The 15,679-nt window shown below is 38.7% G+C and overlaps 1 protein-coding gene and 1 long non-coding RNA gene across 2 annotated transcripts in view; one reads left to right on the top strand and one right to left on the bottom strand.

The window, feature by feature from the left end:
* The first annotated feature begins 1,012 nt into the window (after positions 1-1,012).
* LOC126091991 (uncharacterized) overlaps positions 1,013-15,679 on the top strand; it is a 50,557-nt gene continuing 35,890 nt past the window's right edge. The window contains exon 1 of the long non-coding RNA XR_007521292.1: positions 1,013-1,380. This is a non-coding gene — a long non-coding RNA (uncharacterized LOC126091991). The remainder of the gene's footprint in view (positions 1,381-15,679) is intronic.
* LOC126091947 (zinc finger protein 600-like) overlaps positions 4,416-15,679 on the bottom strand; it is a 129,419-nt gene continuing 118,155 nt past the window's right edge. The window contains exon 11 of the mRNA XM_049907283.1: positions 4,416-4,844. Coding sequence (XP_049763240.1) covers positions 4,683-4,844 — 162 coding nt within the window. The 3' untranslated portion in view covers positions 4,416-4,682. The remainder of the gene's footprint in view (positions 4,845-15,679) is intronic.

Raw genomic sequence — 15,679 nt, forward strand, 5'->3', positions numbered from 1 at the left:
TAACAGAGTGAGAATTTTTGATAATTACTTTCCATGTGAATTTAACATGACACAAATGACTGTATTGATCTCTAACTATAAGCCATAATGACAGTCCCTTGCTGTGCACATGGCATTTGTTGTGATATGTTTATTTTGCTCTGAAGGACAGTATATTGACTGATCTATTCAGTTACTGGGTTGACTGCTAGTTTGTCACAAGAAGACATTTGTGACTGATAAAGTTGCTGTCAGGATAATGCACCTGGACTGCAACTACTGTATGACATTAACCGAATGTAGGATGCAGCTACATATTTCTCTATACCGAAGTGACGTACATGAGACCCAAACTGAGAATAAACATTAGTTCAGACCATATCACTGCTTAGGGTGTTTAAACTTAACATTTTAGTGTGAACAATAGCATACTTTCACCAACAACTTTTCAGTCAATTTTCCAAGGAGATGCTGGTTACTGAGGACATCTGCAGGTAAATCAGGTAGGCACAGCATACTGCTCTATTTTTACCTCATAAATTCAACCTGATCTTCTTCACTACTATGATCTCACCACAAGTTGTCTGCTGTCAGAGGGCATGATAAGAGGGAAAGGTCCCTGTGTGCATGCACAACAAATGCAGGGAAGCCCTAGTGGCGAACATCAGCCCTCTCACTGTTATTGTGGTAGACGGTTTAATGTTCGTACTTCAGGAGCACCAAGTGACATGCCTAAAAGCTGCTGCATCGTCTTGTGGCATGCATTTAGTAGTAGGTTATGATCAGAGTCTGTGTTTGCACCTCTGTATGTTCTGCAGACCAAAATATGCTTTCTAAGTTTTTGTGTAATGATAATGTAGTTCACCATATAGCAGATATGCCGAGGCGCAGATGGGCACAACAAAAAGACTGTCTCAAATAAGCTTTTGCCTAGTAGAGCCTTCGTTAAAAATAGATGACACACATACACACACACACACACACACGACTGCAATCTCTGGCAACTGAAGCCACACTGCGAGCAGCAGCATGGTCTTGTAGCCATATGTTGTGCACGGCTGAGATGCATCACTATATTCAATGTCCATATTTCTTTCTCTTCTTTCCTGTATTTCTGTTGTTGCCTTACAAACCGCATTGCATGCTCTACTTACAAGCCACACTGTATCAACTGTCTCGGCCATGCACAACAGACGGCTACACTGCTGCTAGCAGTGTGGCTTCAGTTGCCAGTGACTGCAATTGTGTGTGTATGTGTGGGCGTTTGTGTGTGTGTGTGTGTGTGTGTGTGTGTGTGTGTGTGTGTGCCATCTATTTCTGACAAAGGCCTTGCTGATCAAAAGCTTATTTGTGACAGTCTTTTTGTTGTGCCTATCTGTGACTCAGCATTTCCGCTACATGGTGAGTAGGAACTTTCCTTTTCGTAATATTGTTACATTCTATCCAGGATTTTGCACTGTTTGATGATGTAGTTCAGTAGAAGAGGACTGGAATATAATAAAGAAGGAAAGTTTTAAGGCAGGACAGGACACCATAAGTATAGCACAAACTGATGTGGAGAAGCTATAGATAACTTTGGAAATAATGAAGCTTATGGAGAGGAGAGTTATAATAAGAACCTTAAAAATGGGGTAGGAAGGCAGTAGTATTGATTGCTTAGACATAAAATTACACTTCCTGTTAAACAGGATAAATTAGAATGAATAGGAGAAAAATGTCAAGATATGACTGTAGTAAGAATTGGAATGTCATATAGGAAGATTAAATATAATTTTGGATTAGCAAAATGTAAATATGTTAATACATAATGTGTGGACAGACTGAAGGCCGAAGTAGATTGAAGGCTTGTATGATAGAGGGGAACTGTTCCAACGTGTGATAGAAGTTGACATGGAAAAAATAGGTGAGATCTAATGGTCAGCTCAGAGTTCAACAGAACTCTAAATGACCTGGGCTCAAAGGAATTTGATGATACAAGTTCACAATTATTGAAATCTGAGGGAAGTATAGGAACTAGAAGATTATTTGAATTGGTATCAAAAATCTTTTAAGCAGGTGACTTTCAATGAGATTTCCAGACAAGTATTATCATAATATAGACAAAGAAGGCATGTTTGAATAAATGTGAAAACTGCTGGGTAATTAGTATAAGTCATGTTTGTAAAAACATTGTGTAGATCAGTTTGGTTTCAGAGAACCAGTTCTAACACTTGGTAAGGGAAGGAAGACAAGAGAAAAAATACACTACATCTACATCCATACTCCACAAGTCACCGTACAGTGCGTGGCAGAGGGTACCCTGTACCACTACTAGTCATCTCCTTTCCTGTTCCACTTGCAAATTGAATTTGCAGACTTAGAGGAAGCCTTTAACAATTACATCAGAGAATGTTAAAGGTAAAGCATGAAATGAAGAGTGAGTGAGGAATGAGTCTATGGAAGAACACTGCCAGAAGAAGGGACAGGATAGTGCGACAGCTTCCAGGAATAATTAACTTAGTGCCACAAGGAACTATAGAGGAGATGAAAAATAGAAGGGGGCAGCAAAGAATAGACTGCGTACAACAAAGGTTGAGGTAAAATACGAATGTTGGGTTAAAGAACCTCTTTATTCCCTAATATTTTTAAGAAATCATGGAAGTCACTAATACGCAGTTCTTGCACTTACTGCTCCCTTACACACACAAAATGAAGTCTCCATTAATTACATGTGTACAAAATATCAGTTTGTCCATGCACATCTGTATATTGGGTAACTGATAACTGTCTATTGTGGAACTAGTTGAAAATGCTCCAATTAACTTAGTCTTGTTTTCTGAGAACATTCTAGATCACCCAGAACATATTAAAAATGAAAATTAAAAAAAATTGTAGAAAGTTAGTATTTCATGCTCAAAAATACTCTTTTGACTGTCTGTTGCTACCATGGTTCCCCTGTTGTACACTGTAGTGGTTGTGCAGTGACAGCTGTTGCCTGTGTCTGACGCAACCCTTGATTCTCCTGTAGTGCACTTTTGTGTTTGCTGAGTGTTTCACTCAAATTTTATCTTGCTTTTTATCCTTTAAGTTTTCTTTCAATTTTTAGCTTCTATTGTGAAGCTAAACTTCTTTCACTCATCTGTTTCATTTCTTTGCTGTTCTTTCTGTTTCCTTCTTTTCAATTCATGACTGACAAGATCTCCCCCTTGCCACAGTCTATACAGACCATTCTGAGGTAGAATATATCCTCACAGCAAGATGATGGAACATTCGAGGATATTCTGAAACTTTCTCCAACATTCTGTCTGGAACATTCTTGCAAGTCTGGCCTCTTTGGCACTTCATTGCCAGCTGCTTCACCAACTTCCCATAAGAAGTTGGAAGTGATGTGAGGCTCACTTCTGATACCCATGTCTTTCAAGCTAGCACTGGCAATTTCAAACTGGAACCTTCTTCATTGATAAGGGATGGAGGACTACCATACCGTACAATTCCCTATGGGTCTGTTAGGGTTGGGTTGCAGAGTTACAAGCAGCATGCACGAGCAAACCATGCTCATGATTTGATTCAGGTAATTACACAGTAATGATGACAGAAAAAAACATACTATCAGAGACAAAGAGGGAATTTCTAGCCATAAGAAATCTACTAGTATCAAACATCTACCTGAATTTAAGGGAGAAATTTCTGAGGATAAATATTTGAAACACAGCATTGTATGGAAGTGAATCATGAACGGTGGGAAGACTTTAAAAGAAGAGAGTGGAACTGTTTGGATCGTGCTGTATAAAGATGTTGACAATTATGTGGACTGATTAAGATATGGAACGAGATGGTTCTCTACAGAATCGGCGAGGAGAGGAACATGTGGAAAACATTGACAAGAAAAAGTGACAGGATGCTAGGACATGCATTAAGACAAAAGGAGTAACTTCCATGGTACTTGAGGGACCTGTAGAAGTTACAAATTGTATGGGGAGACAGAAATTGGAATATATCCAACAAATGATTGAAGACGGATGTAAGTGCTACTCTGAGACGAGGAGGTTGACCCAAGAGAGAAACCTGTGGTGGGCCGCATCAAATCGTCATATGATAACACCCCCCCCCTCCCCCCCGTTTAAAAAAACACGAATAAGTACCATTATTTTAAAAAGCAGTTAATGGATACATAAATAAAAGTATCAAAATGAACATATTTATAATTTGTGGTGAAAATATTAGATTCGAGAACATGGTTTGTTTTCCTTCCTTACTCCCTTTTACCCAGAAGTTTTGCTAACTTCTTTATTATCATATGTGACTTTAAATAATACCTTAACACTTCATAATTTTGTTGAAATCCTTCTATCTCTGCTGTAACAAATTTATTTGTAAGTTTGTTATTCACTCCTTGATTGTTAGAATAAATAGAAAAAAAAACATTGCAGTTGAAAAATAATCTCAAACAGAGCAAGTCAAATATTGAAAGTTTAATAAATAACTATTTGTAAACAACATGTATACATCATCACTTCACTTAGTTCTGAGCAAAGAAAATAAAGTTCATTGGACTAACATAGCTTTCTTAAAATTGTACCATAGATCAAACAAATTTCTTTTGGTACATTTAAAATGCCTGATTGTATGTACCATAAAGTTTAACAGAATCTGCTGTCTCCTTTCTAAAGCGACGAAAATTTAAATTTATACCACTTGAAAATGTACACCACAGTGCTTTGATTTTAGTATGATGAAAAGCTTCCTGTCAAATATAATAAAGCTGTTGCTGTCTCATTGGTTTGTTGAATGAATGCATGTGCAGGAATGATTTGCACACTTTCTGAACCATGGTTCCGCAGGTGCACTGCCACCTTTTCACCTTCAGTCTGTCCAGTGCTAGGATTCTGAAACATAAATGAAGGTGGTTCTGCAGGCTTTTGAAGCAGTATGCTACAATGTAATAAACAGTAAGTATGAGAAAACACTAAGTATGTTTGTTGAATTTCCTCCTCCTGGTTGCGAACACCTGACAATTAAATATTTAAGAAAACTAAATTAACTGTGTTTAAAAGAAAAAACACACAAATCATGCAAATGTAAATCTGACAGCAGTGGAGAGTGGGAATAAATATTAGAAATGTGCTGTTCAAACAAGAAAATACAACTAGTGTAGCAGTTTTCTTCTTTTGATTCAGCATTTATGCAATTGGAGACTTCCGGCATCATCTTTCTTTATGGATCAAATGAATCTCACTAGTTGGCAGATTTCCATTTTATCTCATATCTTGTGTGTGCTTCTAGACCTGCTCACTGAATGACACAATCTTCTCTTTATTTAAGTTTTAAAAATTATTTTCTTTCTTAGCTTTCTAATACGGAAATTATAATTTGAAGGTTTCACCAAATGTCTATTCTTTTGTAGCCTATATGTTACTGGAATATTATAGCTTTTACACTTACTTGATGTACCTGATGCATTTCTATTGAGGCAGTCCTGCACATATTACTGTAATTCCCACAAGGATAATATCTTTAACTGTGTCACTGTGATGATTTCTTCTCTATAAACATTTCTTTGTGATACTTGTAAATACTTCCACAGTTATCTCCATTTTTAAAAGTTTTGCACAGTAAGCAGATTCAGAAGGATGTAGGTTGGAGTAGTTATTCACAGATGAAGAGGCTTGCACAGGATAGAGTAGCATGGAGAGCTGCATGATACCAGTCTCTGGGCTGAAGACCACCACAACAACAACAAAGTTTTACTGATTTTATACTCTATCATTGGTATCTAGATCATTGTACATAGTGTATATTTATTTACTGGTGCTATATTGACTTTTGGGAATTTTTATTGCAATGCTCATTCACAGTTTTGCTAGGTGGTGTGCATCATTTGTTATGTTATTCCCATAGTCATTATGCCTTTGTCTGTCTCTCCCTATTTCATTTTAATGATTTTCCACACTGCTTTGCCTTTTACCTCTGCATTTTATACCATTTAGTCCTTAAATGACATTTTTGTGGCAATCAGCACCTTCTTATTAATCTTTTTGTGCTTATGATAGAAGTTTAAGACACTGACAATATTATGAAAAGGATAGATTGCTACTCACCATATAGTGGAGATGCTGAGTTGCAGACAGGTGCAACAAAAAGATTACTAAAAACATAAGCTTTCAGCCAGAACGCCGTCTTCTGAAATAGACAACATACACACAACAAACATTCACTCAAACACAGCTCACACACACATGACCACTGTCTCTGGCTGTTGTGTCAGATACAGCCAGAGACAGGCTGTCTATCTCAGAAGTCTGCTTTCTGGCTGAAAGATTATGTGTTTAGTAGTCTTTTTGTTATGCCTGTCTGTGACTTAACATATCTGCTGTATGGTGAGTACCAATCTATCCTTTTCATAACACTGTCATTATTCCACCCTGGATTCTCCACTGCATAAATTTAAGACTTGGGCTCATTATGACTCTTTTTTTGTCAGACTGAGATACTTATAGGTTTGGGAGGACTTTTTAATAACTACTATTATTCATTTAGTTTTGTGAGACATTGTTAATGATGAAGACACTTTTGGAAATGCCTTTTCAATTTAAATAATGTTGAGAATTTAGAGAATTTCACATTTCCATTTGTTTCCCTACAAGTTTAATCCCCATTTTGGTTTGCTAGTTGTTTTGAAACATTTTGTATTTTGATTTCTGATAAATGTCTTTTGTCAGCCTGTAGTGTAGGGATTTTTTCCATTCTCAATTTTACTGTTATTATTTGGCAGACATGAACCATGGACCTTGGCGTTGGTGGGGAGGCTTGCGTGCCTCAGCGATACAGATAGCTGTATCGTAGGTGCAACCACAACGGAGGGGTATCTGTTGAGAGGACAGACAAACGTGTGGTTCCTGAAGAGGGGCAGCAGCCTTTTCAGTAGTTGCAAGGGCAACAGTCTGGATGATTGACTGATATGGCCTTGTAACAATAACCAAAACGGCCTTGCTGTGCTGGTACTGCGAACGGCTGAAAGCAAGGGGAAACTACGGCCATAATTTTTCCCGAGGGCATGCAGCTTTACTGTATGATTAAATGATGATGGCGTCCTCTTGGGTAAAATATTCTGGAGGTAAATTAGTCCCCCATTCGGATCTCCGGGCGGGGACTACTCAAGTGGACGTCGTCATCAGAAGAAAGAAAACTGGCGTTCTACGGATCGGAGCGTGGAATGTCAGATCACTTAATCGGGCAGGTAGGTTAGAAAATTTAAAAAGGGAAATGGATAGGTTAAAGTTAGATATAGTGGGAATTAGTGAAGTTCGGTGGCAGGAGGAACAAGACTTTTGGTCAGGTGACTACAGGGTTATAAACACAAAATCAAATAGGGGTAATGCAGGAGTAGGTTTAATAATGAATAGGAAAATAGGAATGCGGGTAAGCTACTACAGACAGCATAGTGAACGCATTATTATGGCCAAGATAGATACGAAGCCCACACCTACTACAGTAGTACAAGTTTATATGCCAACTAGCTCTGCAGATGACGAAGAAATTGAAGAAATGTATGATGAGATAAAAGAAATTATTCAGATAGTGAAGGGTGATGAAAATTTAATAGTCATGGGTGACTGGAATTCGAGAGTAGGAAAAGGGAGAGAAGGAAACGTAGTGGGTGAATATGGATTGGGGGAAAGAAATGAAAGAGGAAGCCGTCTGGTAGAATTTTGCACAGAGCATAACTTAATCATAGCTAACACTTGGTTTAAGAATCATGAAAGAAGGTTGTATACATGGAAGAACCCTGGAGATACTAAAAGGTATCAGATAGATTATATAATGGTAAGACAGAGATTTAGGAACCAGGTTTTAAATTGTAAGACATTTCCAGGGGCAGATGTGGTCTCTGACCACAATCTATTGGTTATGACCTGTAGATTAAAGCTGAAGAAACTGCAAAAAGGTGGGAACTTAAGGAGATGGGACCTGGATAAACTGAAAGAACAAGAGGTTGTACAGAGTTTCAGGGAGAGCATAAGGGAACAACTGACAGGAATGGGGGAAAGAAATACAGTAGAAGAAGAATGGGTAGCTTTGAGGGATGAAGTAGTGAAGGCAGCAGAGGATCAAGTAGGTAAAAAGACGAGGGCTAGTAGAAATCCTTGGGTAACAGAAGAAATATTGAATTTAATTGATGAAAGGAGAAAATATAAAAATGCAGTAAATGAAGCAGGCAAAAAGGAATACAAACGTCTCAAAAATGAGATCGACAGGAAGTGCAAAATGGCTAAGCAGGGATGGATAGAGGACAAATGTAAGGATGTAGAGGCTTATCTCACTAGGGGTAAGATAGATACTGCCTACAGGAAAATTAAAGAGACCTTTGGAGATAAGAGAACCACTTGTATGAACATCAAGAGCTCAGATGGAAACTCCGTTCTAAGCAAAGAAGGGAAAGCAGAAAGGTGGAAGGAGTATATAGAGGGTCTATACAAGGGCGATGTACTTGAGGACAATATTATGGAAATGGAAGAGGATGTAGATGAAGATGAAATGGGAGATACGATACTGCGTGAAGAGTTTGACAGAGCACTGAAAGACCTGAGTTGAAACAAGGCCCCCGGAGTAGACAACATTCCATTGGAACTACTGACGGCCATGGGAGAGCCAGTCCTGACAAAACTCTACCATCTGGTGAGCAAGATGTATGAAACAGGCGAAATACCCTCAGACTTTAAGAAGAATATAATAATTCCAATCCCAAAGAAGGTAGGTGTCGACAGATGTGAAAATTACCGAACTATCAGTTTAATAAGTCACTGCTGCAAAATACTAACACGAATTCTTTACAGACGAATGGAAAAGCTAGTAGAAGCCAACCTCGGGGAAGATCAGTTTGGATTCCATAGAAATATTGGAACACATGAGGCAATACTGACCTTACGACTTATCTTAGAAGAAAGATTAAGGAAAGGCAAACCTACGTTTCTAGCATTTGTAGACTTAGAGAAAGCTTTTGACAATGTTGACTGGAATACTCTCTTTCAAATTCTGAAGGTGGTAGGGGTAAAATACAGGGAGCGAAAGGCTATTTACAATTTGTACAGAAACCAGATGGCAGTTATAAGAGTCGAGGGACATGAAAGGGAAGCAGTTGTTGGGAAGGGAGTAAGACAGGGTTGTAGCCTCTCCCCGATGTTATTCAATCTGTATATTGAGCAAGCAGTAAAGGAAACAAAAGAAAATTTGGAGTAAGTATTAAAATCCATGGAGAAGAAATAAAAAGTTTGAGGTTCCCTGAGGACATTGTAATTCTGTCAGAGACAGCAAAGGACTTGGAAGAGCCGTTGAACGGAATGGATAGCTTCTTGAAGGGAGGATATAAGATGAACACCAACAAAAGCAAAACAAGGATAATGGAATGTAGTCGAATTAAGTCGGGTGATGCTGAGGGAATTAGATTAGGAAATGAGACACTTAAAGTAGTAAAGGAGTTTTGCTATTTGGGGAGCAAAATAACTGATGATGGTCGAAGTAGAGAGGATATAAAATGTAGACTGGCAATGGCGAGGAAAGCGTTTCTGAAGAAGAGAAATTTGTTAACATCGAGTATAGATTTAAGTGTGAGGAAGTCATTTCTGAAAGTATTTGTATGGAGTGTAGCCATGTATGGAAGTGAAACATGGACAATAAATAGTTTGGACAAGAAGAGAATAGAAGCTTTCGAAATGTGGTGCTACAGAAGAATGCTGACGATTAGATGGGTAGATCACATAACTAATGAGGAAGTATTGAATAGGATTGGGGAGAAGAGAAGTTTGTGGCACAACTTGACCAAAAGAAGGGATCGGTTGGTAGGACATGTTCTGAGGCATCAAGGGATCACCAATTTAGTATTGGAGGGCAGCGTGGAGGGTAAAAATCGTAGAGGGAGACCATGGGATGAATACACTAAGCAGATTCAGAAGGATGTAGGTTGCAGTAGGTACTGGGAGATGAAGAAGCTTGCACAGGATAGAGTAGCATGGAGAGCTGCATCAAACCTGTCTCAGGACTGAAGACCACAACAACAACATTTGGCAGAAATGATGTGATAGTCCAAGATCCTTTACAACTATCTTACAGTTTTCCCTGACCACATTTGTGTCCACTTGGTCAATTACTGACGGAGTGATTGCAGTAAGCCTTGTTGCATGGTGCCAAAATTGTGAAGGATGTATATGAGGGAGCCACTAGTTTCATTCATGGTATTTATGTTTGTGTTTATGTCTCCACACTCTATTTTGTGCCTGACACCTCAGCTAGAACTTCTCTTAAATTGTTGAAAACAGTGGCAATGTTACCACTGCATGACTGATACAGGAACAAGCCTTGTTAATTCTGTAGCTGATATCTGAAAGTGTTTGTCTTCACTTACTGTGCTTAACTCGTGTCTTGATTTAAACTGTGTTCTATTTCTGATATAAGTGCATGATCCTCCATCCTTTGAAACAGCCCTGAAGTACAAGTCATTTCATAACAATGTTTTTCTGTGTGTCTACGCCAGCAGTCAGTGACACAAATTACTTTGCAGTTCAAAGACTGGAACTCAGTTCAAATTGCTATGTTCTATTTTTTTGGTCACACCAATACTTTCCTTTTCTTCATGACATGTAAAGTGTGTGTCACTTCATGTGATAGAATATATCTTGTGAGAAGTTATTTCAGGTTTTTAAACTACTGGAAATATTCTTTAGACATGGGAACCTGTTGTCTGGATTTATCCTAAAAACGACCTACTTTTCCTACCTATGACAACAGCTATTTGATTATGCATTGCCTGAGATCCACCTCCTACACCTTCATGAATCAGCTGTACCAATCTTACCTCCCAGTCCTGCTTAGGTACAAGCCATGCCTTGTGAAACCACATCTACTAATAGTGCCAACTGAGCCTTCAGTCCCATCTCTACTCTCACATTAATCTGCCTCACTGTTCCATGAAGGTGTGGCTAGTCAAGCTGCCAGAATAACTCAAGAAAGTCTACATTGGTACCAACTGATGTCATAAGCCTCACGCCTGTCCACACTGTTTTCTGCCGCACTATCAATAAATAGTCCTCTTTTGGAAAACACATAAATGCTCTAAATCCTATATCACTTTTCTTAGACCTACAATTGATTTGAAAATGCTGGTAAGCTGTCCCTAAGATTCTCTGCAACTGAGGTCCTACATCTTGCCCATGGCTACTACCTAGCATCAGGTCTTTCTTTTCCTAACTTTTGCACATTCTTAGGCTTCCAGATCTTGGCTAAAGTATACTGCACATTTCCTGGTCCTGGTCCTACCTAAGGCTTCCCTACATGTAACTCTTCCAGTGGTAGATACCTGTTTTTAGTAGTGACAATAAAACTATCAGATTGGTTCTTGCTGCATACTTTGCATTTCCAAGGGTTTACATCCAGTAAACATTCAATCTATTGAACATGTCCCTGATGTCACCTGAAAATGTGTTTGAATGAGGCCACAACTGATCCTTTTTTTTTTTAATTAAAAAAATCTTATGACTGGAGTTGCTAATCCTACTTCATAGATTTCTTGGTTACTTTGAGGGATACAAACACTCCACTGAAAATTCACTATTCTGTTTATTCATATAATTTCTGCTTTTTTGTACAGTTTCTAGTTTTGGAGTAAGAAAAATTAGATGGAAACGAACACTGGAAGGGCTGGCTTTTAAATACAACAGCCAAGCACATGGACTTTACTATGTAAACTGGAAATCTGACACAAACATCCACAGTTTCTATTGACTCCCCTGAGCCAGAAGTCACAGCCAAAAAAAATTCATCTATTGAAGACCATCATTGACAAGGCAGAAAACAGAGAAGTGATGTACCGAAATTAGGGACTTTCATAGAAGCTACCAACAGCTCTTTTCTATTATGTACCTTATCACAACAGAAGGACTCAATACTGCAATCAACCTAACAAAATGCAGAAAAGCTGCAGAACTAGGCAACATGTACTTTGAATTCATTGGTCCAAACAGGCAACAATGGCTTTTACATTTATACTATGATATTCTGTGAATAGGCAAGTTACCAAAAGCTTTACCTGTATTTTTACACTGCATGTGAGCCACAAAAATAAACAAACCAAAAGCTTTCAAGAGAAGCAAAGTTATTTCTATCCCAAAGCCTGGGAAAAACAAGCCTTGCCAGAAAGTTACAGACCAGTTGCACTTTTAAGTGTCTGCTTCAAGAATACTTTATGCAAGTCTAACACCCATTGTAAACAATAGCACACCAATACAGAAAGCTGTCATTATGCTCGGAAGAAGCTACTGTGGTCTGATCCTCTTGCTCACAAGCTACATAGACAGAGGATTCCAACAACTCAAAACATTTGCTGCATTTATTAAGTTCATCCCTTGATACAGTTTTGAAAGAAGGACTAATACTCTAGGTGTACAAACTTATTCCTTGCAAATGCTCCTACTTAACGCGATGTTCAATGACAGACTTTTCCAAGTACATTTAGATGGGAAGTCAAGTATTTTCCATAGCCTACAAAATGGCCTACCACAAGGATCTGTACAAGCTCCTGTAATGTTTAATATATACGTATCAGATATACCACCAACAACATTTCAGAGATTCATGTATGTGGATGATATTGCTGTTGGTATCCAAAGCTCAAACTCTGCCGAAACTGAGGATGCACTGACATCATCTGGGAATATTTCAAAAAGTGGGGGCTCCAGCTGCAACCAAACAAAACTGAAGTAACATCACTTCATCTTAACAATGCAGAAGCTCAAAAGAATTCTAGTTGTTCACTATAGTGGAGTCAAAATGAAACATAATCCACACCCTGCGTACCTTGGTGTCTCTCTCGACAGAACACATCTTCAAACAACACCTGGAAAAATTAGCAGCAAAAAATCAAAACTAGAACTAACCTGATTCAGAAGCTACCAATATATCTTGGCGTGCTAAAGCTGAAAATTTAAGACTTAGCACAATATCCCTTGTACACTCAACTGCAGCATACTCGGCTCCTACCTAGTTCAATAGGTCCATGCCAACCTTGTCGATACACAGCTAAACCAGGCAATGCAAGCCACAATTGGAACTATTAGAACAACTATGATTCAGTGGTTACTCTTACTAAGCAAGATCGCACCTCCCCAAAGTAGACAACTGGCAGCCCTCAAATCACAATTGTAAAAATATAGTGGCAACCCATGCCTTCTCATGATTTTTGGTACAGATTTCCTCAAACGGCAGCAATTAAGACTGAAGTCAAGACATCCTCCTGTAACAGTCGCCAGCCAACTCAATGTGAATGATCACTGATCATGTCGGCAAGATAAGAATGTCATGAACTCCCATCTCATGACAAATCTTACTTGAAAGTATCAGGATTCTCTCTTCCTTGAAGGCAGTGATGGAAAATCAATAGGATTTGCACAACCATCGTATCTGAAAGAAGAGCCTAACTAAGTGGGGAGCTTCAAAATATCTCCAATGTGACAGATGTAGAGCTGAAGAACAAACAGTCACCTGGCTGTGGTTTGCCCCAATACATCCTTCAGGAGTGCGTTAAGAGACATCCACAACCTCACCACCGAATGGCTGGCTCACAGTGACATGTTGTTGTTGTTGTTGTTGTTGTTGTGGTCTTCAGTCCGGAGACTGGTTTGATGCAGCTCTCCATGCTACTCTACTGTGCAAGCTTCATCATCTCTGAGTAAATACTGCAACCTACATCCTTCTGAATCTGCTTAGTGTATTCATCTCTTGGTCTTCCAATACAATTTTTAGCCTCCATGTTGCCCTCCAATACTAAACTGGTGATCCCTTGATGCCTAAGGACATGTCCTACCAACCAATCCCTTCTTCTAGTCAAGTTGTGCCACAAATTCCTCTTCTCCCCAATTCTATTCAGTACCCCCACATTAGTTACATGATCTACCCGTCTTAATCTTCAGCATTCTTCTGTAGCACCACAATTCGAAAGCTTCTATTCTCTTCTTGTCCAAACTATTTATCGTCCATGTTTCATTTCAATACATGGCTACACTCCATACAAATACTTTCAGAAAAGACTTCCTCACACTTAAATCTATACTCGATGTTAACAAATTTCTCTTCTTCAGAAACGCTTTCCTCGCCACTGCCAGTCTACATTTTATATCCTCTCTACTTTGACCATCATCAGTTATTTTGCTCCCCAAATAGCAAAACTCCTTTACTACTTTAAGTGTCTCATTTCCTAATCTAATTCCCTCAGCATCACCTGACTTAATTCGACTACATCCCATTAACCTCGTTTTGCTTTTGTTAATGTTCATCTTATATCATCCTTTCAAGACACTGTCCATTCCGTTCAACTGCTATTCCAAGTCCTTTGCTGTCTCTGACAGAATTACAATGTCATCAGCAAACCTCAAAGTTTTTATTTCTTCTCCATGGATTTTAATTCCTACTCCGAAATTTTCTTTTGTTTTCTTTACTGCTTGCTCAATATACCGACTGAATAACATTGGGGACAGGCTACAAGCCTGTCTCACTCCCATTGCAACCAATGCTTCCCTTTCGTGCCCCTGAACTCTTATAACTGCCGTCTGGTTTTTGTACAAATTGTAAATAGCCTTTCACTCCCTGAATTTGATCCCTGCCACCTTCAGAATTCGAAAGAGAGTATTCCAGTCAACATTGTCAAAAACTTTCTCTAAGTCTACAAATGCTAGATATGTAGGTTTGCTTTTCCTTAATCTATAATCCAAGATAATTCGTAGGGTCAGTATTGCCTCACGAGTTTCAACACTTCTACGGAATCGAATCTGATCTTCCTTGAGATAAGCATCTACCAGTCTGTCCATTCGTCTGTAAAGAATTTGTGTTATTATTTTAAGCCGTGACTTATTAAACTGATAGTTCGGTAATTTTCACATCTATCAACACCTGCTTTCTTTGGGATTTGAATTATTATATTCTTCTCGAAATCTGAGAGTATTTCGCCTGTCTCATAAATCTTGCTCACCAGGTGGTAGAGTTTTGCCACGGATGACTCTCCCAAGACTATCAGTAGTTCTAATGGAATGTTGGCCACTTCCGGGGTCTTGTTGTGACTTAGGTCTTTCAGTGCTCTGTAAAACTCTTCACCCAGTATTATACCTCCCATTTTATCTCCATGTAAGTCCTCTTCCATTTCTTGTATAGATCCTCTATATATTCCTTCCACCTTTCTCCTTTGATCCTCTGCTGCCTTCAACATTTCATCTCTCCAAGCTACCCATTCTTCTTCTACTGTATTTCTTTCCTCCATTCTTGTCAATTGTTCCCTAATGCTCTCTCTGAAACTCTCTACAACCTCAGGTTCTTTCAGTTTATCCAGGTCTCATCTCTTAAAACTCCCACCTTTTTGCAGTTTCTGCAGTTCATAAGCAATAGACTGTGGTCAGAGTCCACATCTGCCCCTGGAAATGTCTTACAATTTAAAACCTGGTTCCTAAATCTCAGTCTTACCATTTTATAATCTATCTGAAACCTTCCAGTGTCTCCAGTCCTCTTCCACGTATACAACCTCCTTTCATGATTCTTAGACCAGGTGTTCCTCTTACATTCCTTACTTCCATTCTATATTCACCTACTAATTTTCCTTCTCTTCCTTTTCCTACTATCAAATTCCAGTCCCCCATAACTATTTAAATTTCCATCTCCCTTCATTATCTGAATTATTTCTTTTATC

The sequence above is a fragment of the Schistocerca cancellata genome, chromosome 1, assembly GCF_023864275.1.
Source record: "Schistocerca cancellata isolate TAMUIC-IGC-003103 chromosome 1, iqSchCanc2.1, whole genome shotgun sequence".
Taxonomy (NCBI): Eukaryota; Metazoa; Arthropoda; class Insecta; order Orthoptera; family Acrididae; genus Schistocerca; species Schistocerca cancellata.